General features: G+C 40.6%; 1 protein-coding gene across 6 annotated transcripts in view; it reads right to left on the reverse strand.

The window, feature by feature from the left end:
• The window catches only part of LOC133638459 (poly [ADP-ribose] polymerase tankyrase-1), a 312,114-nt gene that overhangs the window by 67,650 nt on the left and 217,191 nt on the right, over positions 1–27,273 (reverse strand). For all 6 annotated transcript variants that reach the window (XM_062031088.1, XM_062031089.1, XM_062031094.1 and 3 more), the window contains one exon: positions 22,681–22,775. In XM_062031088.1, the coding sequence (XP_061887072.1) occupies positions 22,681–22,775 (95 nt within the window). The remainder of the gene's footprint in view (positions 1–22,680; positions 22,776–27,273) is intronic.

The following is a 27,273-nucleotide window of genomic DNA, read 5'->3' on the forward strand; positions in this document are numbered from 1 at the left end:
TGTCTACGTACATTGCTGCATTCATCTTAGTACTACATTGACTAGTCTCCCAGTTCCTGCTGCTGAAAAACATCCCCACAGCATCATGCTGTGGGGCCACGACAAGAAGTCGTCCACAGAGCAATACAGTGTTGCCAGAAGTGGAACTGGACTTAGAAGCGTTAATAGGAACTCTACAAAACGATGTAAATGAGGTACAAAGCAATGTCAACAATCTCCATGAACAGATTATCAATGGTGTACAAAAATATGTCGCAAGTCTCCAAGAACAGTTTATTAGAGAGAGAACAGAATATCTTGATGAAGTGATGGAAACGAAAAAGTTCAGAGAAGACACAGCATTAAAACGTGAGATAGAGATGCTGAAAGAGGAGAATGCAACATTGGGCCAACAGTTGAATGCCAAGCAGCAAGACAATACCCATTGGGACAACAGCAGTGTTGTGAAGAACATTAAACTAGAGATAGAAGCATTGCGCCAAGATGTTAACACTAGATAACACTGATTTGAAGAACTTCAGGGAGGATATGGCTGCATTTAGACAACAGCCAGACAACAAGGTGTCACCAATCTGGGGAATATCAGTGTTTTAGAAAACACCAAAGAGGAAATGGATCAGTTTATACGACAGAATGACATCATCATTGCAGGGATGCACATCAATCCTCGAACCTATATGTAACAGTCAGCGTTCTGCGTTGTGTATTTTCTTAGTGAGGCACACACACCGGAGTTGAATCACGGGGATTTATTCACCTTTTTTTGGAAAAAAACAAAAACAGGGCGTCACACACAGTCCACGGCAAACAGAATCTCTCTCCACAGCTCCGAGCGTCAGTGCTCACTCAATTCAATTATACATGTTTAAATGTGGAAATGGAAATAATAATAATAAATGTAAAAAAAAAGCATAATAGTCTCAAATAAATTAATTAAATAAAACACAGTATATAAAATATATACTTCAGCAAATAACAATATATATTAAGAAAAAGGATCCTTAAATGTGCAGCAATACACCTCATCTTTCCCACCCACATCAATTATTTTTATATTTTTTATACAATAAACTAAGCCAAAAAAACTCATAACAGACATACCTTTTTTTGGAAAAAAAACAAAAACAGGGCGTCACACACAGTCCACGGCAAACAGAATCTCTCTCCACTAAAGAATAAAGAAAAAAATACACACTCATATAAATGCTACAGCGGCACACAAGATGTCCACACAGACACACAGCAGAGCCCCTGACCCGTGCACAAACTCATGAGACAGGAGACCCCACAACAACTGCAGCTAGCAGTAAGCTAACCAAGCTAATCCACACATCCTTTAGCATACAAAAGTTCGTTTTTTTTTCAACAATTCAACAGCCATTCGGGAATTCAACACACATGCACACCAACAAGTCACAAAACAGTGTGCATTCCCACAAAACACTTTTAAAAACGACAACCAAAAAGTTTATAAAAAAAACAAAAGGAGAGAGACATAAACATGACTTACCAGCTCCGAGCGTCAGTGCTCACTGAAGCTGGTCACAAAGGTGCGACGCCAAATCACCCCCCAGGGAAACAAAAAGGTATGTAACGGAAAATAATAGAGTGGAACCTATTTACAATGAGAAACACTTTTGGGGAAGTTCACAACAAAAAATGATGTGAATAATTGAACAAAATTAAAATAAAATAAAATAAAATTTAGCTCGGCTACATATACAAGAGCAGTTGACAACAGAGGAAAACCAGACAACATGGACGCTGCTTCTACAAAGCAACAAGTGGTCAACTTTCTGCAATTAAAGGGAATTGATGTCGATATTAACACAATTCATACCTGCATTTCACTCAATGGAAAAGGTAAAAACACCACACCAGTCATCATCGCGAAGCTTTCCAACAGGAAATCCAAAACTGGCACCTCCCGAAACGCAATGCTAAACTCGCCAAGAAAGCCAAGACTTGAGGAAACGGAGGAAAATTCAGGGAACTCGGAGCGCCAACAGCAACATCTACATCAAACTGAAAGGGAGTCCAGAAGCAAGAGTAATAGTTGTCAAAGACATCAAGGATCTGGACGAAAATTTTAACTCCCATAGCAACCAAAACAACAACGATAATGGAGTCTGATGGAATCAAACATCAACATTCAAATACAAAACTTACATAGCTCCAAGGGATTACCGAACAAAAGAGCTGTGCTCAGGTATACACTCAACTATACTTACGGACATTCATAGAGCAACACAAAAAATTGCTGAACAGGAATATATGGAACTGAAAACCTTCAGCAGCATGGATCACAATAGTCCGGAATTAGATAAGGATACAGATCGCGATACAAATGTTTTTTTTCATACCAGGAATACACGTTTTTGTTATACAAACAAACAATATATGAAAACATTAAAATCGACAACAAACTGTTGATAAATCATTTAAACAGCAGAAGTTTGTATGCCTCCTTTCTGAGAGGCGACGGGCTGGGGTGGGAATTCTTGTTGCCCCGCAGCTCAAAGCCTGCACCTTGGACTTTAACCCAGTAGACGAGAGGGTAGCTTCCCTCCGCCTTCGGGTTGGGGGACGGGTCCTGACTGTTGTTTGTGCTTACGCACCAAACAGCAGCTTAGAGTACCCACTCTTTTTGGGTTCCCTTGAGGGAGTACTGGAGAGTGCTCCCTCGGGTGAATCCCTTGTTCTGCTGGGGGACTTCAATGCTCATGTTGGCAACGACAGTGAAACCTGGAGAGGCGTGATTGGGAAGAATGTTCGCCCGGATCTGAACCCAAGTGGTGCTTTGTTATTGGACTTTTGTGCTAGTCACGGATTGTCAATAACAAACACAGTGTTCAAACATAAGGGTGTCCATATGTGCACTCGGCACCAGGACACCCTCAGCCGCAGTTCCATGATTGACTTTGTAGTTGTGTCATCGGATTTGCGGCTTCATGTTTTGGACACTTGGGTGAAGAGAGGGGCAGAGCTTTCTACCAATCACCACCTGGTGGTGAGCTGGCTCCGATGGTGGGAGAGGATGCCGGACAGACCTGGCGGGCCCAAATGCATTGTGAGGGTCTGCTGGTAACGCCTAGCAGAGTCTCCTGTCAGAGAGAGTTTCAATTCCCACCTCTGGAAGAACTTTGAACATGTCACGAGGGAGGTGCTGGACATTGAGTCCGAGTGGACATTGAGTCCGAGTGGACCTCTATTGTCGAGGCGGCTGATTAGAGCTGTGGCCGCAAGGTGGTTTGTGCCTGTTGTGGCGGTAATCCTAGAACCCGCTGGTGGACACCAGCAGTGAGGGATGCCGTCAAGCTGAAGAAAGAGTCCTATCGGGTCCTTTTGGCTCATGGGACTCCAGAGGCAGCGGACAGGTACCGACAGGCCAAGTTAAGTCAGGCTTCAGCGGTCGTGGAGGCAAAAACTCGGACATGGGAGGAGTTTGGGGAAGCCATGGAAAACGACTTCCGGACGGCTTCGAAGCGATTCTGGACCACCATCCGCCGCCTCAGTGCACTGTCAACACCGTGTATGGTGAGGATGGTGTGCTGCTGACCTCTACTGCGGCTGTTGTGGATCGGTGTAGGGAATATTTCGAAGACCTCCTCAATCCCACCAACACGTCTTCCTATGAGGAAGCAGTGCCTGGGGAATCTGTGGTGGGCTCTCCTATTTCTGGGGCTGAGGTTGCCGAGGTAGTTAAAAAGCTCCTCGGTGGCAAGCCCTGGGGGTGGATGAGATCCGTCCGGAGTTCCTTAAGGCTCTGGATGCTGTGGGGCTGTCTTGGTTGACAAGACTCTGCAACATCCCCTGGACATCGGGGGAGGTACCTCTGGATTGACAGATGGGGGTGGTGGTTCCTCTCTTTAACAAGGGGCACCGGAGGGTGTGTTCCAACTATCGTGGGATCACACTCCTCAGCCTTCCTGGTAAGGTCTATTCAGGTGTACTGGAGAGGAGGCTACACCGGATAGCCGAACCTCGGATCTAGGAGGAACAGTGTGGTTTTCGTCCTGGTCGTGGAACGGTAGACCAGCTCTATACTCTCGGCGGGGTCCCTGACGGTGCATGGGAGTTTGCCCAACCAGTCTACATGTGCTTTGTGGACTTGGATAAGGCATTCGACCGTGTCCCCCGGGAAGTCCTGTGGGGAGTGCTCAGAGAGTATGGGGTTTCGGACTGTCTGATTGTGTCCGCTCCCTGTATGATCAGTGTCAGAGCTTGGTCCGCATTGCCGGCAGTAAGTCGGACCCATTTCCAGTGAGGATTGGACTCCGCCAAGGCTGCCCTTTGTCACCGATTGTGTTCATAACTTTTATAGACAGAATTTCTAGGCGCAGTCATGGCGTTGAGGGGATCCGGTTTGGTGGCTGCAGGATTAGGTTTTTGCTTTTTACAGATGATGTGGTCCTGATGGCTTCAACTGGCCAGGATCTTCAGCTCTCATTGGATCGGTTCACAGCCGAGTGTGAAGCGACTGGGATGAGAATCAGCACCTCCAAGTCCGAGTCCATGGTTCTCGAACGGGAAAGGGTGGAGTGCCATCTCCAGGTTGGGGAGGAGATCTTGTCCCAAATGGAGGAGTTCAAGTACCTGGGAGTCTTGTTCATGAGTGAGGGAAGAGTGGATTTTGAGATCGACAGGCGGTTCGGTGCGGCGTCTTCAGTAATGCGGACGCTGTCACGATCCGTTGTGGTGAAGAAGGAGCTGAGCCGGAAGGCAAAGCTCTCAAATTACCGGTCGATCTACGTTCCCATCCTCACCTATGGTCATGAGCTGTGGGTTATGACCGAAAGGACAAGATCACGGATACAAGCGGCCGAAATTAGTTTTCTCCGCCGGGTGGCGGGTCCCTCCCTTAGAGATAGGGTGAGAAGCTCTGTCATCCGGGAGGAACTCAGAGTAAAGCCACTGCTCCTCCACATTGAGAGGAGCCAGATGAGGTGGTTCGGGCATCTGCTCAGGATGCCACCCGAACGCCTCCCTAGGGAGGTGTTTAGGGCACGTCCGACCGGCAGGAGGTCACGGGGAAGACCCAGGACACGTTGGGAAGACTATGTCTCCCAGCTGGCCTGGGAACGCCTCGGGATCCCCCGGGAGGAGCTGGACGAAGTGGCTGGGGAGAGGGAAGTCTGGGCTTCTCTGCTAGGCTGCTGCCCCGCGACCCGACCTTGGATAAGCGGAAGAAAATGGATGGATGGATGGATGGAAGTTTTTATGCATACTACGACAACGTGAAGTATTTTTTGGAACAATTCAACGAACCCTTCGAAGTGATTGTTATCTCAGAAACAATGATAGATGCAAAAAATTTATGAATTTTGGCCTGGAAGGGCATGAACTACATTATATCAACAGAACCAACAAGAACGGAGGGGGGTAACTGTGTATGTGATGAAGGACTTGAACTACAAAGTGGTAAAAATATGTCATTAGCTATTGATATCTCAGAATGTATAACCATTGAAATATGTCATGAAAAAAACAAGAACATTTGAATCATCTGCATATACAGATCACTTAAAGGCCTACTGAAACCCACTACTACCAACCACGCAGTCTGATAGTTTATATATCAATGATGAAATCTTAACATTGCAACACATGCCAATACGGCCGGGTTAACTTATAAAGTGCAATTTTAAAATTCCCGCCACACTTCCGGTTTGGATATGATTTATGCGCGTGACGTCACAAAAGCAACGGAAGTGGTTGGACCCCATCGGACCCGATAGAAAAGCCTCTTGTTTTCTTCGACAAAATTCCACAGTATTCTGGACATCTGTGTTGGTGAATCTTTTGCAATTTGTTTAATGAACAATGGAGACTGCAAAGAAGAACGTTGTAGGTGGGATCGATCGGTGTCTTAGCGGCTAAGTACAATACTGTAATATCTGTGATATTTGCATTAGTGTACTGTGTCTTTAAGGGTTTGGGGAACGTGCATGCGCGAGTGAGTTGGCGGAGAACTTGAGTGTGTGTGAGCGTGACTTTTGGCTAACAGCAGCTCGTGTATGTGTGTGCGTTACTTTTTGAACTACAACCAGTTACCGCTTGTTAATAAAGCGATTGAGCAATTTGTTTAATGGACAATGGAGACTGCAAATAAGAAAGTTGTAGGTGCGATCGGTGGAGCAACACCAACACCAGGAGGTTGTGTTGTGTTTTGAGCAGGATAACAGACGCACTACGGTGAGTCTAGCTTTGGATTCCAAACATTTGATCGCTTGCCCGTACGTGCGTGTCGATATGTGCATGTGACGTACGTAACTTTGGGGAAATATATGTTTCTTGCCGACTCTGATGGCGGCCGGAGTGTCGTCAAAAGCGTACAACGCCCGCCGCCGCATCTAAGTTAGCTACGCAGCTAGGTTAGCTTCTGTTTTTTTAGCTTCGCCAAGCGGAATATTATTAATCGTGTATTTACATGTTCATGGTTTAATAGTATTATTGATCTTCTGTATATCCATCCAGTCAGGGTTTTTATTTATTTAGTTTCTATCTGCATTTGAGACTGCTATGCTATCGCGTTGGCTACGCAGCTAGGTTAGCTTCTGTTTTTTTAGCTTCGCCAAGCGGAATATTATTAATCGTGTATTTACATGTTCATGGTTTAATAGTATTATTGATCTTCTGTCTATCCATCCAGTCAGGTTTTTTTTTTATTTAGTTTCTATCTGCATTTGAGACTGCTGCTATCACGTGGCTACGTAGCTAGGTTAGCTTCTATTTTTTTTTAGCTTCGCAAAGCTGAATTATTAATCGTGTATTTACATGTTCAGTCACTGTGAATGTCCATTTCGCGTTCTCGACTCTCATTTTCAAGAGGATATAGTATCTGAGATGGTTTAAAATACATATCTGTGATACACAATAGAAAAAGGAGAGTGTGGAATCCATTGAGCCAGCTTGTACCTAAGTTACGGTCAGAGCAAAAAAAGATACGTCCATCGCTGCCTCTCAAGTCCTTCACTGTAACGTTCCTCATCTACGAATCTTTCATCCTCGCTCAAATTAATGGGGTAATCGTCACTTTCTCGGTCCGAATCTCTCTCGCTCCATTGTAAACAACGGGGAATTGTGAGCAGCACTACCGCTTGTGACGTCACGCTACTTCCGGTACAGGCAAGGCTTTTTTTTATCAGCGAGCAAAAGTTGCGAACTTTATCGTCGATTTTCTCTACTAAATCCTTTCAGCAAAAATATGGCAATATCGCGAAATGATCAAGTATGACACATAGAATGGATCTGCTATTCCCGTTTAAATAAAAAAAATTCATTTCAGTAGGCCTTTAAAGGCTAACTGAAATGTGATTTTCTTATTTAAACGGGGATAGCATGGATCTGCTATTCCCGTTTAAATAAAAAAAATTCATTTCAGTAGGCCTTTAAAGGCTAAGTAAAATGTGATTTTCTTATTTAAACGGGGATAGCCAGGGTGGTTTAATCATTGAATTTAGACAACGTCATGAAGCCTGTGATGGAAATCGTCAACTACATCCGCACACATGCACTTAACCACAAGCAATTCAGGAATCTTATCGCTGAGCTGGACCAAGGGCTTCCAGGTGACCTGCCGCTGCACTGCACTGTGAGGTGGCTGTCAAACGGTAAGGTACTCACTCACTTTTTTGAGCTTTTGGATGCTGTGAAACTGTTCATGGAAGAGAAGGACAAGGACTATTCCGAGCTCTCGGACCTCGAGTGGATTATGGATCTGGCCTTTTTGGTCGGCATGCTGTGTCACTTGGACAGACTGAACCGGACCCTGCAGGGTAAGTTAAAGGCCTACTGAAATGATTTTTTTTTATTTAAACGGGGATAGCAGATCCATTCTATGTGTCATACTTGATCATTTCGCGATATTGCCATATTTTTGCTGAAAGGATTTAGTTTAAAACAACGACGATAAAGTTCGCAACTTTTGGTCTCTGATAAAAAAAAGCCTTGCCCCTACCGGAAGTAGCGTGATGTAGTCAGTTGTTTTCAATGCAGCTAGAGCGATTCGGACCGAGAAAGCGACAATTACCCCATTAATTTGAGCGAGGATGAAAGATTTGTGGATGAGGAACGTTAGAGTGACGGACTAGAATGCAGTGCAAGACATATCTTTTTTCGCTCTGACCGTAACTTAGGTACAAGCTGGCTCATTGGATTCCACACTCTCCTTTTTCTATTGTGGATCACGGATTTGTATTTTAAACCACCTCGGATACTATATCCTCTTGAAAATGAGAGTAGAGAACGCGAAATGGACATTCACAGTGACTTTTATCGCCACGACAATACATCGGTGAAGCACTTTAGCTACGAGCTAACGTGATAGCATCATGCTTAACTGCATATAGCAGGGGTGGGCAATTAATTTTCACCGGGGCCGCATAAGCAACCCGAGCACTGCTGGAGGGCCACACGACAATATTTCAATAAAATTTTGCTCAATATTATTTTTGATATACCGTAAGATAAATAATAATGATGATAATAATAATAATAATTAATAATAATAATAACAATTTAATTTAACCTAACTTAACTTTATACAAAAGCAGATAGCTTTTGATGGTCACTTTATCCTGCATTATCCAACATTTTTCCCCATCAGATTTGGACAACAATCTGTTGTTAAAAAATAGTTTTTAATCATATTTATTTTATATTGTTTTTTATATTGGTTTTATATGTAATTGTTTTTTCTTTTTATTCAGTCATTGGTGGAGCTAAGGATAATATTTGAATATTGTTTTTAATATTGTTGTGCAGCACTTTGGAAACATTTTGTTGTTTAAATGTGCTATATAAATAAAGTGGATTGGATTGTCACACCTGCCAGCTTGTCCCATTTCAGTCCTAACATGTCCAAATACGCATTTACCTATGTGAACAAGTCATTACCTGTGGTTGTCTCTTTAATTGACTGCATGGCTGCCAGCTACTCCGTGATTTGAAAGTCTGCAGTTATCCCACGTAAGAAGAGGAGCAGCTGGGCGGTGTCACGTACATCACAGCTCTCATCCAAAGTTAGTGAAAAACAGTCCAAGTCTCCGGGCATACAGCGCAACAAAGTCCAATAAGCACTCCTTAATAAACTCTCCGTCAGAAAACGCCTTACTTTTTCTGGCGCTTTTGTGAGAAATGACTAAACTTGTCCTGACGGCTGCATCTCTGGGGGTGTGAAATATGGCAAAAAGTCCTTGTTGGGTTTGCAGTTTTATCATCAATGCATCAGCCACCCTTGCGCACGCTTCATCAGAAACATTCCGGTATTTTCCCTCGTGTTTCTTCGTGTAGTGGCGATTAAAATGATATTGTTTAAACACAGCAAGCTGTGTACCACACATTAAGCACACGGCTTTACCATTAATTTATGTAAAGAAATACTTGGCAGTCCATGTCTTGTTGAAAACACGCCATTCGTCATCAACTTTTCTTTTTTTAGCGTCTCATCACTTGTCTCTATGCACCTTCACTCACAGGTTCCCCCCGGACATACGGCATAAATAACACATTTCAAAATAAAAGCAGCACAGTTGTATTGCGCGCACGACATAGATGTTTTTTAAACTTTATTTTGTAATTTGTGATTGCGCCGTTCAATTCACTCACAATCGCACAAGCGCATACGTCCACACGGAAGTAATACAAATAACGCTTTTCAAAACAAAAGCAGCACCGTTGTATTGCACACTCGACAGATACTTTTTGACATTTATTTTGTAATTTATGATTGGCCTCACGCGGGCCGGACAGGGATGCGCAAAGGGCCGGATGCGGCCCGCGGGCCGTACAATGCCCAGGTCTGGCATATAGAAACAAAAGAAATAAACCCCTGACTGGAAGGATAGATAGAAAATCAACAATACTATTAAACCATGGACAGGTAACTACACGGTTAATGCTTTCCAGGCTGGCGAAGGTTAACAATGCTATTGCTAACGACGCCATTGAAGCTAACTTAGCAACCGGACCTCACAGAGCTATGCTAAAAACATTAGCTATCCACCTACGCCAGCCAGCCCTCATCTGCTCATTAACACCCGTGATCACCTGCGTTCCAGCGATTGACGGTGCGATGAAGGACTTCACCCGATCACAGATGCGGTTGGCGGCCCGGAGCCTGAGGAAGTTAAGGTGAGTTTGGCGTCTAGCGCTTCTGTGATAGCATCGTGCTTAACTGCATATAGAAACAAAATAAATAAATCCCTGACTGGAAGGATAGACAGAAGATCAACAATACTATTAAACCATGGACATGTAAATACACTGTTAATGCTTTCCAGCCTGGCGAAGGTTAACAATGCTGTTGCTAACGACGCCATTGAAGCTAACTTAGTAACGGGACCTCACAGAGCTATGATAAAATCATTAGCGCTCCACCTACGCCAGCCAGCCCTCATCTGCTCATCAACACCCGTGCTCACCTGCGTTCCAGCGATCGACGGAAGGATTAAGGACTTCACCACGATCATCCGTGCGGTCGGTGGCTAGCGTCGGCTAGCGCGTCTGCTATCCGAGTCAAAGTCTTCCTGGTTGTGTTGCTGTAGTCACATTGTTTTACATATCCCACTTACAACTTTCTTCTTTGCAGTCTTCATTGTTCACTAAACAAATTGCAAAAGATTCACCAACACAGATGTCCAGAATACTGTGGAATTATGAGATGAAAACAGAGCTATTTTGTATTGTATTCAATGGGGTACCAATACTTCTGTTTCACTGGTTACGTCACGCGCATACGTCATCATCCAAAGACGTTTTCAACCGGAAGTTTAGCGGGAAATTTAAAATTGCACTTTATAAGTTAACCTGGCCGTATTGGCATATGTTGCAATGTTAAGATTTCATCATTGATATATAAACTATCAAACTGCGTGGTCGGTAGTAGTGGGTTTCAGTAGGCCTTTAAAATGCTGCCTGACCTGGTGCAAAGTGTGTTTGCGTTCGTCAACAAACTGAAGCTGTTCAAGGCGCATATTCAAAAGGGAGATTTAACGCATTTTCCCACTCTGCTAAAAGCCAGCGAGCAAGTCACCAGCGCCGCCCTGAAAAAGAAAAGAGACCGATATGCGACATTGGTTGAAAACCTGCAATAAAGCTTTGTGACCCGGTTCCATGATCTCCAACTGAAAAGGCCACAGATTACATTCCTCGTCGACCCATTTAATGCGGATACGGACTGTTTGAAAGCCCCGCCCGTCACAGATGAGGCTGCGGCTGAGTTGGAGATGATCGATCTTTGTGAGGAGGACCAACTGAAAGCTGCTTTAAGGGAAGGGACCATTGAGTTCTGGAAAAGTGTGCCAAAGGAAAAATACTCCAATGTCAAACGGGCTGCGCTTAAGATACTGTCAATGTTTGGGTCAACATACGACTGCGAGTCTGTGTTTTCTCCCCTGAAACATGTGAAATCAAAGCATCGATCTGTTCTGACTGACACCCATGTGAAATAATTGCTTTGAGTGGCAACAACGGAATACAAGCCAGATTTGAAGAGGATTGTCCACGACAAGGAATGCCGGAAGTCCCACTAAGCAACAAGCATAGTAAGAGAAAAAATATTATGTTTTTGTATGTGGACTTGGTTGAACTGAGAGTTTGTGTGTGTGAGACAGTGCACACAATGTTAATTGTTGAAAATAACTGGCCTGTGGTCTTAATACTGTAGGAGTCATGTTGGTGTGTGACATTTACAATAAATCTGGCTGAGCAGAGGTCTGTGTGTGTGTGTGTGTGTGTGTGTGTGTGTGTGTGTGTGTGTGTGTGTGTGTGTGTGTGTGTGTGTGTGTGTGTGTGTGTGTGTGTGTGTGCGTGTGCGTGTGCGTGTGTGTGCGTGTGCGTGTGCGTGTGAGGAAGGGATGGGGTGATGTTCATATTGAAAGAAGAAAGCTAAGGTGGGATCAGTGTATTAGCGGCTGGCTGCAGCAACACAACCAGGAGGACTTTGAGTTGGATAGCAGACGCGCTATCCGACGCTAGCCGCCGCTAGCCACCGACCGCATTGATGATCGAGTGAAGTCCTTCGTCGCGCCGTCAATCGCTGGAACGCAGGGGAGCACGGGTGTTGATGAGCAGATGAGGGCTGGCGTAGGTGGAGCGCTAATGTTTTTATCATAGCTCTGACGAGGTCCCGTAGCTAAGTTAGCTTCAATGGCGTCGTTAGCAACAGCATTGCTAGGCTTCGACAGGCGGCACAGCACTAACCGTGTAGTTACAGGTCCAGTGTTTGGTTCGGTGTCTCTTGATAGTAGTATTGTTGATCTTCTGTCTATCCTTCCAGTCAGGGGCATTTCTTTTGTTTCTATCTGCATTTAAGCACGATGCTATCACATTAGCTCCGTAGCTGAAGTGCTTCACCAATGTATTGTCGTGGAGATAAAAGTCACTGTGAATGTCCATTTCGCGTTCTCGACTCTCATTTTCAAGAGGATATAGTATCCGAGGTGGTTTAAAATACAAATCTGTGATCCACAATAGAAAAAGGAGAAAGTGTGGAATCCAATGAGCCCTTTTAGCTAAGTTACGGTCAGAGCGAAAAAAGATACTTCCTGCACTGCACTCTAGTCCTTCACTCTCACGTTCCTCATCCACGAATCTTTCATCCTGGCTCAAATTAATGGGGTAATCGTCGCTTTCTCGGTCCGAATCGCTCTCGCTGCAAACAGAAGGTTTACGTCACTTCCTGTCAATGAGAAAGGACGCAAAGAAAAAAGGCTCCGCTTGTGCTACCGGAGTTTTTGTTAAGTCTGAAGATTTTGACCACTGATTTGCGATCACAGCCACAGGAGAGTCACCTGGCATCTTCGATCTGATTTTGGTCAGTTGAGAGGCACTGATACGCTGAAATAAGGAGAGTGGAAGAGCCGTTAGCCTCAAGCCAAAGGCACCTCCCGCAGTTCAAAGCGGTTGCCTAGCAACCAAAAGCTACGGCGAGTTTACAGCTGTTTTAAAGTGATCCCGACGTCGCAGAGTGATATAAGTTGACAGGCTGACAACTCAAATTGATCTCTGAACGGCGCAAGGTACGAAATTGTTGAAAAAACAAGTTAAAAGTGCCGCAAGTCGCTAAAGAAGTAACTGCCCTTAAGACATAAGAGGCACTGACGTCAGCGACTGCCACGATGCCAAAAGTTAAAGGATTGACTGGAAAGACGGATTTGAAGCTGGGCATAGGACATGATGGGAATCAAGAAGGGATACTACAAAAACAATTCCAGAAATTTAAAGAAGAAATCATAGAAACATGGGAAGAAATGATGGATGGATGGAAAGAGGATATGAAAGAAAGGAAAGAAGAAATTAAAGAAATGAAAAAAGAGAACAACTCCAGAAATAAAGAAGCCACTGAAATGAGCAAACAAATGAAGACCCTTCAAGAAGACAACAACATGCTGAGGAACATCATAGATGAAATGGATCAGGATAAACGAATGAATGATATCATCGTGACAGGGCACCGAATTAAACCAAGATCCTATGCGAAAGCTGTGAATAATGAAGGTGAACCAGATGAAATGGATATGGTGTCAGCAGAACACCAAGTGGTCAACTTTTTGCAATCAAAAGAAATTGAAATTGACATTAATACCATCGAAACATGCATCCCACTGAACGGAAGAAACAACAACGCCACTCCAGTCGTGCTCGTGAAACTCGTAAACAGAAAATCTAAAATGGCATTGCTGAGACAGGGAAAGAAGCTGAAGGGAACAAATGTGTACATGAATGAGCATCTCACAAAACGTAATGCTGGAATCGCCAAGAAAGCACGCGACTTGAGAAAGCAGGGAAAAATCCAGGGAAATTGGAGTGCCAACTGTAAAATCTACATCAAGCTGAATGGAAGTCCAGAAGCAAGAGTAATTGTTGTCCATGACATCAAGGACCTGGACAATTTTTAAAGTTTACACAGCTACCACAACAACGATGATAATGGACTCTGACAGAAAACAAGCACCTAAATTCAGCATCGGCACTACTATGTTCCAAGAGACGACTAAACAAGAGGACCTAGATTCAGGATTGCTTCCACCTACACTTATAGAGATTATTGAAACAACATCAAAGATTGTTGAACAAGAAAATATGGAACTAAATAAGTTCTGCAACAAAGATCACAAAAACCAGGATTTGGAAAATGATATAGATCCAGATACACATTTTCTCCCACATCAGTAATAGTTGTTTTTATTATACAGATGATCAATATAATAGCAACATTGAATGTGATAACAAATTGTCAATTATTCATTTTAATAGTAGAAGCTTGTATGCAAATTACAACAACATTAAGAACTTTTTGGAACACATCAAAGAACCCTTCAAAGTGATTGCTGTCACAGAAACATGGATTGATGATACAAAAGGAATAGATTTTGATCTGGAGGGATATGAACTAAACTACATCAACAGAACCAACAAAAATGGAGGAGGAGTAGCTGTGGACGTGATGAAGAACCTGAACTACAAAGTGGTAAAAAACATGTCATTTGCTATAGATAATATCTTAGAATGTATAACCATTGAAATATGTCAGGAAAAAAGCAAAAAAATATTCATCAGTTGTATATATAGATCACCTAAGTCAAGTATAGAAACATTTGAAGAATGGATCAAGGCAACTTACATGGACAATAGTCAAAGAACAATGTTCTTATGTGGTGACTTTAATATTGACTTATTGAACCCCAACAAGCAAAAGTCTATTGATGACTTCATTGATACAATGTACAGCATCAGTCTATATCCTAAAATCACAAAGCCAAGCAGAATCACAGGACACTGTGCCACGCTTATTGATAATATTTTTACCAATGATTTTGATAATAACACTACAAGTGGTTTACTTATAACCGACGTTAGTGATCATCTGCCAGTTTTTACAATATATGATGGAAACTACAAGAAGAACATGGAAGACAAAAGGACATTTCGAAGACACTTGTTGGAAGCAGATCAGAATCATATCCATATTTAAGTGTTATTTCTTTCTAAACTCCTATAGTCATATAAAGAATAGCTAGTATTCTTCCTTCTTTTGAGTCTCATAGTAAGGTGTCGGCCTTCTAGATTGGAATGTGTCAGAGTAGAGATAACTCTGAGTAGTCTAAACGACGGGAGTGGGGGCGAGGGACAGAGGGAAGATCACGGGACTTCCGGGGGTTTGAGGGGGGACCGAGCTAGACCGGGCGAGGGAACGCTGGTGTACTAGATTGGTCTCACGTTTGTCCTCTAAGCTTGGAGAATAAACCACAAAATACCAACTTCTGCCTGGTGATTGAAGTTAAACATCAGCTTATTGCCATAAAAAGAATCTGGGAGAGACTAGCAATTTGAATTCCCCATTAGAGGAATGCTAGGCAACGCAACACTATGCACAGAGAAGAGGATGACTGCCTTCAAAATTGAGCTACAAAAGCAAGATTCGGACAATGTGTATAATGAAAAAGAGGTTGATGAAGCATATGAACATTTCTTAAACAAGTTCATAATACTTTATGACAAACATTGTCCATGGATACAACTCAGTAACAAGCAGAGAAAGAATACTCAACCATGGATGACAAAAGGATTAAAAAATGCTTGTAAGAAGAATACACTATATAGAAAATGTATAGCACAAAGAACTATAGAGGCAGAAATTAAGTACAAAAAGTATAAAAACAAGTTAACAGACATACTACGATCATGTAGAAAAGAATATTACAGTGACTTATTGGACAGGAACAAAGATAATATGAGAGCAACATGGGGCATCCTCAATAGCATTATTAAAAATGGAACTAAGAGGGACTACCCTCAATACTTCTTAGATGGAAATAAAACAAATGACAACATAAAGGAAGTAGTTGAAAGCTTCAATAATTATTTTGTAAATATTGGACCAAAATTGGAAGAAAGGATTCCAGACCCAGTTCCAATTGAGGACTATAATGATACCATAGAGCGAAATCCCAACTCCATGTTCCTCAGTAATTGTCACGTGGGGGTCGCATATTTGTGCGGGATCGTTCCTCCAGTGCAACACGAACACTCCGGACAAAAACGTGAAGGTAAGAGATGGTTTAATTAACATAAATCATAGCCAAACAGAAAAACAAGCAAAAGAAAAGCGTGCCGAACGCACGGGAAGCTAAGGCTAACACTTAGCACAAGAGTCGGGAACATGAAATACAAAAAACGTGACTGATGCTTACCGCAAACAAGGAGAACACGACGAGTGAACAAAAAGGCAGGTTTAAATAGTGTCAGTGATGGCAAACAGGTGCGCGTCGGGAACACAAGTGGCAGGTGAAAATAATAAGTAACCATGGTGACGAAACAAACTCACAGGTGCACAAGCAACAACAAAAGGAGTCCAAAACTAACAGAAAACACAAAAACATGATCCGGCCCACAAATCATGACAGTAATGTGACACAGGAGGAAATAGTTACAATCGCGAAAAAAATGTAAATCTAAGACTTCAACTGATTGTAACGGAATTGATATGGAAACGATAAAAAAGGTTATTGAAGAGATCTCAGGACCATTAATGTATATTAGTAACCTATCATTTCAAACAGGTACAGTTCCAAACAAAATGAAAATAGCTAAAGTTGCACCAATTTATAAGACTGTAGACAAACATCAATTTACAAATTATAGACCTGTTTCTCTACTTCCACAATTTTCTAAAATCATTGAAAAACTGTTCAATAACAAATTAGAAAGTTTCATGAATAAAAATAGAATACTCGAGGAGAACCAATATGGATACAGAGCTAATGTTTGAACTTCAATGGCTTTAATTGAAATTACAGAAGAAATTACCAATGCAATAGATAGTAAAAAATGTGTGGCAGCGGTTTTTATGGATCTAACTAAAGCATTTTACACAATTAATCACAATATTTTAATCAAAAAACTAGAACGATATGGCATCTGAGGGTTAGTCTTAAACTGGATAAGAAGTTATCTAACGAACAGGAAACAATACGTGAAGCTAGGCGAACACACATCTACAACGCTAAATATATCCTGTGGTGTACCTCAGGGATCAATACTAGGACCTAAATTATTCAATCTCTATATAAATGACATTTGTAAAGTTACAAAAGATTTAAAGTTAGTATTATTTGCGGATGATACAACAGTGTTTTGTTCAGGAGAGAACACACAGGAGATAATACAAATAATAACAGAAGAAATGAACAAATTAAAAAGATGGTTTGACAAAAACAGACTATCGTTGAATATTAGTAAAACTAAAATAATGCTATTTGGTAACAGTAAAAGAGAAAGTCAAACACAAATACAAATAGACGGAATAGAAATTGAAAGAGTAAATGAAACCAAATTTGTAGGTATAATGATTGATGATAAATTGAACTGGAAATCTCACGTAAAAAATATACAACATAAAGTTGCAAGAAACACGTCAATAATGAATAAAGCAAAACATGTTCTAGACCAAAAATCCCTTCATATTCTCTACTGCTCACTAGTGTTACCATATCTGAGTTACTGTGTAGAAATATGGGGAAATAATTACAAAAGTACACTTCATTCATTAACGGTGTTACAAAAAAGATCAGTTAGAATAATACATAATGTTGGATATAGAGAACATACAAACCCTTTATTTATTGAATCAAAAATACTGAAATTCCACGACATAGTGAATTTGCAAACAGCTAAAATTATGCACAAAGCAAACTATAACCTGCTACCCAAGAATATACAACAATTCTTCTCAAAAAAAGAGGAGAAATATAATCTTAGAGAAAAACGTAATTTAAAACATTTGTTTGCACGTACAACACTTAAGACCTTCAGTATATCAGTATGTGGAATTAAATTATGGAATGGATTAAGCAAAGCAATCAAACAATGTACTAATATGATACACTTCAAGAAACTCTTCAAACTTAAAGTCTTTCAAAGTACAAAGAAGAAGAACCATGACAAACATTCTCAATTTTTTTCATCCATCCATTCATTCATTCTTAAAGTAATCTTACTTATCTCATCATATGAAATATGACTTACTTCATCAATTATTATTATTAAATTATTACTATTATTTATTTATTTATTTTTATTGTGATTACTTATGGAGTTTATTGTGAATCAATTGTGAACAGGAAGTGAACAAAAAAGTTTTGCAACTGTTATGTAAAGAAAAGGGGTAGGATTAAATAAGCTCTGCTTCTTCCTACTCCTTTTCGAACATGTTGAAAAGAGAAACTGGAAAATGTGATGTATCATGTTGTAAGGTTGCATGTTCGAAATAAACTCAAACTCAAACTCAAACTCAAACTCAAACTCAAACAATGGGGAAATGTGAGGAGCCCTTCAACCTGCGACGTCAAGCTACTTTCGGTACAGGCAAGGCTTTTTTATCAGCGACCAAAGGTTGAGAACTTTATCGTCAATGTTCTCTACTAAATCCTTTCAGCAAAAATATGGCAATATCGCGAAATGATCAAGTATGACACATAGAATGGATCTGCTATTCCCGTTTAAATTTTAAAAAATTATTTCAGTAGGCCTTTAAGGATTGATACTGGGAAAAAAAATTGTTCAATCTTTATACAAACGACATTTGGAAAGTTACAAAGGACTAAAAGTTAGTATTTTTTGCAGATGACAGGATTGTGTTTTGTTCAGGAGAGAACACAGAAGCTGACACAAATAACAGAAGAAATTAATCTTTGAATCTCAGTAAAACTAAAATAATGCTATTCTGTAACAGTAGAAGGGAAAGTCAAACACAAATACAAATAGACATAGTTCAGGGGTCGGCAACCCGCGGCTCCGGAGCCGCATGCGGCTCCTTGACCACTCTGATGCGGCTCAGCTACATACATGCCGACCCCCCCGATTTTCCCAGGAGATTTATGGATCTCAGTGTCCCTCATAGATTACTCCCAGGGAAAAAATAATCCTATTTACACTCTAATTACTAAATAAAGGGCGTGCCCTAATTGCACTGCAGTAATTGTCCTCTATAGCATTTACATACAGCGTGCCAGTCCAGCCACATGTTGCATGTTGTTATTACTTGCACACACAGGAGACAGCAAAGCATACTTAGTCATCAGCCACACAGCTTACACTGACGGTAGCCGTATCAAACAACTTTAACATTGTTACGTTACAAATATGCGCCACACTGTGAACCCACACCAAAAAAGAATGAAAAACACATTTCTGGAGAACATCCCACCGTAACACAACATAAACACAACACAACCATTACCCAGAATCCCATGCAGCCCTAACTCTTCCGGTCTACATTATACACCCCCGCTACCACCAAATCCCCCCCACACATCAACCCCCCCCCCCCTCTCCGTGCGTTGGTTGAGCGGAAGAGTTAGGGCTGCATGGGATTCTGGGTATTGGTACCGTCAGTGTAAGATGTGTGGCTGCTGAGTTAGTACGCCTTGCTGTCACTTACGTGAGCAAGCTGAAATTGCATTCTACGTGTGGTCGAGCAGGTACACTGTTAGGGCAGACTGTAGAGGGCGCCAAATGCAGTGTCATCACGCTCTGATATTCGGGAGTCTCCCGGGAAAAATGAGAGGGTTGGCAAGTATGACGCTATCAAGCGCCATTCATTCAAAACTCGCGGGCTGCACTAACATCAAATTTCCACATTAAAGTGCGTGCCGGTGCGTGTGTCGGAGACCCCTGGTTAACATAGCACAAAGCGTTTAAGCTTTGTATGCGGTGTTTTTCATTTTAAATTTTAAATTTTTTTTTGTGGCTCCCATTACATTCTTTAATTTGTGAAACTTGCCAAAATGGCTCTTTGAGTGGTAAAGGTTGCCGACCCCTGACATAGTTGATATTTAAAGGGTAAAATAAAATACATTTTTGGGTGTAATTATAGCTGATAAAATGAACTGGAACTCTCATGTAAAAAATACACAACATTAAGTAGCAAGAAACACGTCAATATTGAATAAAGCAAAATATGTTCCAAAAATCACTCCATATTCTCTACTGCTTGCTAGTGTTACCATATCTGAGTTATTGTGTTGAAATATGAGGAAACAACTACAAATGTTCGCTTCATTCACTAACGGTGAAAAAGTCAATTAGAATAATACATAATACAGACCCTTTATATATTTAATTAAAATTATTAAAATTCAACGACTTGGTGCATTTGGAAACAGCTAAAATGATGTGTAAAGCAAACTATAACCTGCTACCCAAGAATGTACAACAACTCTTCTCAACAAAAGAGGAGAAATATAACCTTAGAGGAAAATCCAATTTAAAACATTTGTATGCGAGTACAACACTTAAGACCTTTAGAATATCCATATGTGGAATTAAATTATGGAATGGATTAAGCAAGGAAATCAAACAAAACACTAATATGATTCAGTTTAAGAGACTGTTCTAACTACAAGTGTTCACAAAGCACAAAGAAGAACAATTATGATAAACATCTTGAACCTTTAAAAAATGTTTTAAAAAATTAAAAAAAATGATCTCAATCATCTCCTCTTTAGCACCCTAGTGGCTCCTTGGAGCTTTTTAAAATATTTATGAAAATGAAAAAAGATGCGGGAAAAAAATATATTTTTAGTTTTAACATGGTGTCTGTAGGAGGACAAAAATGACACAAACCTTCCTAATTGTTAGAAAGCCCAATGTTTAATATGTTTGTGTTCATGCTTCACTGATGAGAGTATTTGGCGAGCGCCATTTTGTCCTCCTAAATTTGGCGGTCCATGAACGAACCGTAGTTGTGTTGTATGAAGAAAGACTCTCTCTCTGTACCGGGTGTCAAAAGTGGAAAGACCGACCGCACAGTTCCTGTTTTCACAATAAAAGTGCTCCTCCATCTTGCCTGCGCTAACAAAATAAAAGTGTCAGAAAACTAGCGCATACAAGCTAGCAAATTACGGAGTTAACGCAAATTAATTTCTTATAAAGGGTATAACAACAAGTATGAAAATGGACAAATAAAAAGCTAATAACAACCACTTTCATGTTGTGTTGGGAAGAGAAGAGGACTTTTTTTCCCCTCTCCCTAATGTAAATTTGAAGTTGTGGAGTTTATCAGCACAACTGTGAAATACACCATCTTATGTTCTTGTCTTCATGAAAGAAGGAAATCTACATGTGTTAAAGTGTTAAAAATGTTTGTATTTTTATTAAACACCTTGAATATGTGAACACAAAACAACTATTTTATATATAATATATATGTATATATATATATATATATATATGTATATATATATATATATATATATATATATATATATATATATATATATATATATATATATATATATATATATATATATATATGCTCTGCGATGAGGTGGCGACTTGTCCAGGGTGTACCCCGCCTTCCGCCCGATTGTAGCTGAGATAGGCTCCAGCGCCCCCCGCGACCCCGAAGGGAATAGGCGGTAGAAGATGGATGGATGGATATATATATATATATATATATATATATATATATATATATATATATATATATATATATATATATATATATATATATATATATATATATATATATATATATATATGCATATGAGATAGATCACCTTCACGTGGTCATTTCAAATGACCATTTGATAAAAACCCTGCCTGCCTGCTTAAAAAGTGGGCATCCCTGGTTTACATGTGTAATTTTCTTCGACGCTGCCACAGAAAGACGTGTTTTATGTCACTCCTTCTTTATCTCATTTTGACAACAAAACGTTTAATGCTGTGCGTAAATGCACAAAGGTGAGCTTTGTTGATGTTGTTGACTTGTGTTGACAAGCTTTTTTGACTTGTGTGGAATGTTTATGAGGCATATTTGGTCAGTGCATGGCTGCAAGCTAATCGATGCTAACATGCTGTATAGGGTAGCATCATTAGCCCTCGTTTGTAGGAACATTTGGGGTAATTTAATTTTCCTTACTTATGTCCTCTATGTATTTTATTCATATTTGCATGCCTCATGACACATTATCTGTGTGTAGTAGTGGCTACATTTCTGATAGTTGTTTATGTGCCATGTTGTTCCAGAGTCCAGACCACAGCAAACGTTACCCAGCTTGCAAAGTTTGTAATAAATTAATTAGAAGAAGACAGCCTGCCATTTCCTTTAACATGGACACACACATCGATACCATTGGTAATTCTAAGCCAGTACTTTCCAGGAGTTCTTTCTGAAAAGTCTCCGTTTTACTAATGTTCTACAATGTTGTAAAAATGTATAGAATAAATATTACATTTTAACAATTCTGTCAAAGAAGATTTGTGTCAGCCTGTGACACAGGTTTTTTTTCAGCATGCCGTGGTGCCAGGCTCTGACAGCGTGACCATCGGGTTGTTGGTCACCTCCCTGACTAGACTAAGATGAATGCAGCAATGTACACAGACATCCTAGATGAAAACCAACGCTTCCCAGCCAACCTGATGGCGCTTGAGAGGAATGGGTGAAACTGTCCAATGATAGGTGTGCCAAGCTTGTGGCATTGTATTCAAAAAGACATTGTGAATACCTTCCGGATGCGCTGCACTTTGTATATTCAGGAGCAGTGCATCTGCAATATTCAATAGTAGCTTGCCCAATAATAATTAAAAAATGTGAATACTGAGTCTTTTTTTTGTGACCGGCTTTAATAGTTTTTTTACTGCTGATTTATACTGTTGTACAGTACATTTACATACCCTTTGTCCTTGGCATGAACATCTGCTCCGTGTTGTAGCAACAGCTGAACTATCCTCACTCTGTTGTATCCCGCAGCCAGGTGGAGCGGAGTGGACTAGAGAGACATAAAAAAAGAGCATGAGGAGGAAGCTAGAGCTGTTCGAACAGTAACTTGCATCTGTGCAGCACTGCATGACGGCTTACGGCCCTGATTACATTACAATTACTCAGTCAAGCGTGTTGCTACGAAAAAAAATTCTGTGAAAACTGTGCAGTCAGTAAGTTATTGTTCCATTCCTAGACCAGACGACAGCAATAAAGAATATATTTCCTCCATAAAACTGATGTAAAACTGCAGCAATAAATGTTTTAAAATGGGACTTAAATGAGAAGCTTCAGCTTGCTGTGCGGAGTCTCCAAAGTTGGAGGACTAGTGGAAAATACTGCGAAAAAAGTCCTAACAATTTCATTCTCCTAAAACAACGGTGTCAATCTTGTTTTTTTATGAAGGACCACACCCTTATGAATATAAATGTACAAACCCCATTTCCATATGAGTTGGGTAATTGTGTTAGATGTAAATATAAACGGAATACAATGATTTGCAAATCATTTTCAACCCATATTCAGTTGAATATGCTACAAAGACGACATATTTGATGTTCAAACTGATAAACATTTTTTTTTGCAAATAGTCATTAACTTTAGAATATGATGCCAGCAACACGTGACAAAGAAGTTGGGAAAGGTGGCAATACATACTGATAAAGTTGAGGAATGCTCATCAAACACTTATTTGGAACAGGCAAAATTGGGAACAAGTGGGTGCCATGATTGGGTATAAAAGTAGATTCAATGAAATGCTCAGTCATTCACAAACAAGGATGGGGCGAGGGTCACCACTTTGTCAACAAATGCGTGAGCAAATTGTTGAATAGTTTAAGAAAAACCTTTCTCAACCAGCTATTGCAAGGAATTTAGGGATTTCACCATCTAAGGTCCGTAATATCATCAAATAAATTATTTATTTATATCATCAAAGGGTTCAGAGAATCTGGAGAAATCACTGCACGTAAGCAGCTAAGCCCGTGACCTTCGATCCCTCAGGCTGTACTGCATCAACAAGCGACATCAGTGTGTAAAGGGTATCACCACATGGGCTCAGGAACACTTCAGAAACCCACTGTCAGTAACTACAGTTGGTCACTACATCTGTAAGTGCAAGTTAAAACTCTCCTATGCAAGGCGAAAACCGTTTATCAACAACACCCAGAAACGCCGTCAGCTTCGCTGGGCCTGAGCTCATCTAAGATGGACTGATACAAAGCGGAAAAGTGTTCTGTGGTCTGACGAGTCCACATTTCAAATTGTTTTTGGAAACTGTGGACGTCGTGTCCTCTGGACCAAAGAGGAAAAGAACCATCCGGATAGTTATAGGCGCAAAGTTAAAAAGCCAGCATCTGTGATGGTATGGGGGTCTATTAGTGCCCAAGACATGGGTAACTTACACATCTGTGAAGGCGCCATTAATGCTGATACAGGTTTTGGAGCAACATATGTTGCCATCCAAGCAACGTTACCATGGACGCCCTTGCTTATTTCAGCAAGACAATGCCAAACCACGTGTTACATCAACGTGGCTTCATAGTAAAAGAGTGCGGGTACTAGCCTGGCCTGCCTGCAGTCCAGACCAGTCTCCCATTGAAAATGTGTGGCGCATTATGAAGCCTAAAATACCACAACGGAGACCCCCGGACTGTTGAACAACTTAAGCTGTACATCAAGCAAGAATGGGAAAGAATTCCACCTGAGAAGCTTAAAAAATGTGTCTCCTCAGTTCCAAAACGTTTACTGAGTGTTGTTAAAAGGAAAGGCCATGTAACACAGTGGTGAACATGCCCTTTCCTAACTACTTTGGCACATGTTGCAGCCATGAAATTCTAAGTTAATTATTATTTGCAAAAAAAAAATAAAGTTCATGAGTTTGAACATCAAATATCTTGTCTTTGTAGTGCATTCCAATTGAATATGGGTTGAAAAGGATTTGCAAATCATTGTATTCCGTTTATATTTACATCTAACACAATTTCCCAACTCATATGGAAACGGGGTTTGTATAAGAAATCCTCTCGTGATATTACTACACAATTTCCAATTAATTTGATTACTATATATTTTGGGGCGTACATTGTAAAAAAGAAACCAAATGTAGATTTTACGTTAAAAAAAACTGCAGCTCAGTTGCCAGAATATTACCGTAAAATGTATACAGCATGCTACTGTTGTCAACGTAAAATATGTTGCAAATTTTACAGCGTACCATTTGATGGATAACTTGCTTTGAGATCATGAGTCAAGCATATATTTAAACAAAATATTTTTTGGAATGTTTGATATTTGTTGCAGTATTAAATAATATTTAAGTTTTTAATAATATGTGTTGCATTATGAGATAACATTCAAGTTTTTCTCTGTCAAAATTGAAAGAACGAATACTTTAGTAAGATAGGATAAATGACTTGTTATTGACACATGTTATTTCCAGGCTTTCCCGGGCCATATCAAACAATGTGGCGGGCCAGAACTGGCCCATGTGCCTTGAGTTTGACACCTGTGTCCTAAGAGATCAGCTATATGTGATAAAAAAAAATTATGTTGTTGCAGTGCAGGTTTTTACATACAGTAACAGAAGTAAAGTGTAATGAAAAACATTTATTTTTAAAATAAATACTACATATCGCTCACTAATATGTATAGATGGAAGATAAAATACAACAAAAAAACGCTAACACCCGAATTGCACGCCACAAAAATAAAAAAAGGTTTTGTCAAGAGTTTGACCCTGAAACTGATTATTTCTATTGCCATTATTTTGTTATTATACATCTTCATCCGAGCTGACATTGGGCAAGAAGATTGGACTGGTCGTCAGTCAATCACATGTTACATAGACGAATGACCATTCACACATTAAGATTCTTCAATTAGCGTAAACATGCGAAGTAACAGAGATTTGCCAACATACATTCAAACTCTCAATCTCCTAACTGGGAGGTCAGGCCGACATGCCAAACAGAACTAAAAGTGGCTATCATGCATACTATAATATTTCAAATAAAAAAATTATCCATCCATGATACATCCATTTTCTACCGCTTGTCCCTTTTTTTTTGGGGGGGGGGGGGGGGGGGGGGGTCACGGGAGCCTATCTCAGCTGCATTCGGGCGGAAGGCGGGATACACCCTGGACAAGTCGCCACCTCATCACAGGGCCAAGACAGATAGACAGACAACATTCACACTCACATTCACACACTAGGGCCAATTTAGTGTTGCCAATCAACCTATCCCCAGGTGCATGTTTTTGGCGGTGGGAGGAAGTCGGAGTACCCGGAGGGAACCCACGCAGTCACGGGGAGAACATGCAAACTCCACACAGAAAGATCCCGAGCCTCGGGATTGAACCCAGGACTGCTCAGGACCTTCGTATTGTGAGGCACATGCACTAACCCCTGTTCCACCGTGATGCCCTAAAACAATTATGACATGGAGATGTACAATCAGTGAATGGGGGCTTGGTTCAAGTGGAATTTCCCCCTTTTATTCAATTAGAGATGACCAAGTTTCTTGAAAAAAACGCATCTCATTTCATGATGTCTGCAGGCTGTGCGGCAGCGCTCGGCCAAGACTCTTATATACTGTATGAGATGTGACAGCAGCATTTGGAACGAGCAGGACATATTAGTCATCATCCTTATTGTAAATGCAGCATCATTGCGTGTGTGTGTTTTTCTGCCAGTGCCTTTGTTGGTTCACTCAGCATGTACAAACAAGTGTTAAGATTTAATCAGGTCCTGAGAACATCTTTAAGCTACTAGCAACACATGTACTGTTACATCATGTCAAGCCGAGGAGTTAAAGGTTGTCAATCTACCATTTATGTAAGAATTGGGGTGGGATGATATGTATGATAGACACCGTATTTAAAAATAATTTAACAGGCTATATTATTTATTTAATTTTCTATGTTTCAACAGAAAAGAGAAAATAACGTTATGACCCTCTGTGTTTCGTTTATGTAAGCACAATATTTCTGCCACCACAACAAAGCAGCTGGCAAGGTTAAGGTCGGCTCAGGCTGTTAACACAATTCCTCAGCATGATGAGACCATATGATATGCTCTCATCCTGCAATAACACATGTATTGAACATCCAGAGAGATTTAGGGACCATGTTGCTACAAAACTGTATCTCAACAAATAAAAAAACCTTAAAATAGCTGAATGTCAGGTGATATAAAAGAGAAGGGAGCTAAATGTCTAAACATGACTACTAAACAGATTTTTTAAATTGTATTTTGATGTCAGCACATGTCTACTGTTTAATGAAGTGAGTCTTAGAGGTACAATGTTATGCTAGTTTTAATTTCAAGACCCATTGGACATATTTAAATTATACACCTTGTCCGACTGCAAGTGAACAAAGGCTATACCGGTAATTTAGACCAGGGGTGGGCACACTACGGCCCGCGGGCCACATGCGGCCCGACAAAGATCTGTTTTGAGGATTTTCACAACAAAACTAATACTAGAGTTATCAACAACACTGCTCTC

The sequence above is a fragment of the Entelurus aequoreus genome, linkage group LG21 (genome assembly GCF_033978785.1).
Source record: "Entelurus aequoreus isolate RoL-2023_Sb linkage group LG21, RoL_Eaeq_v1.1, whole genome shotgun sequence".
Classification (NCBI taxonomy): domain Eukaryota; kingdom Metazoa; phylum Chordata; class Actinopteri; order Syngnathiformes; family Syngnathidae; genus Entelurus; species Entelurus aequoreus.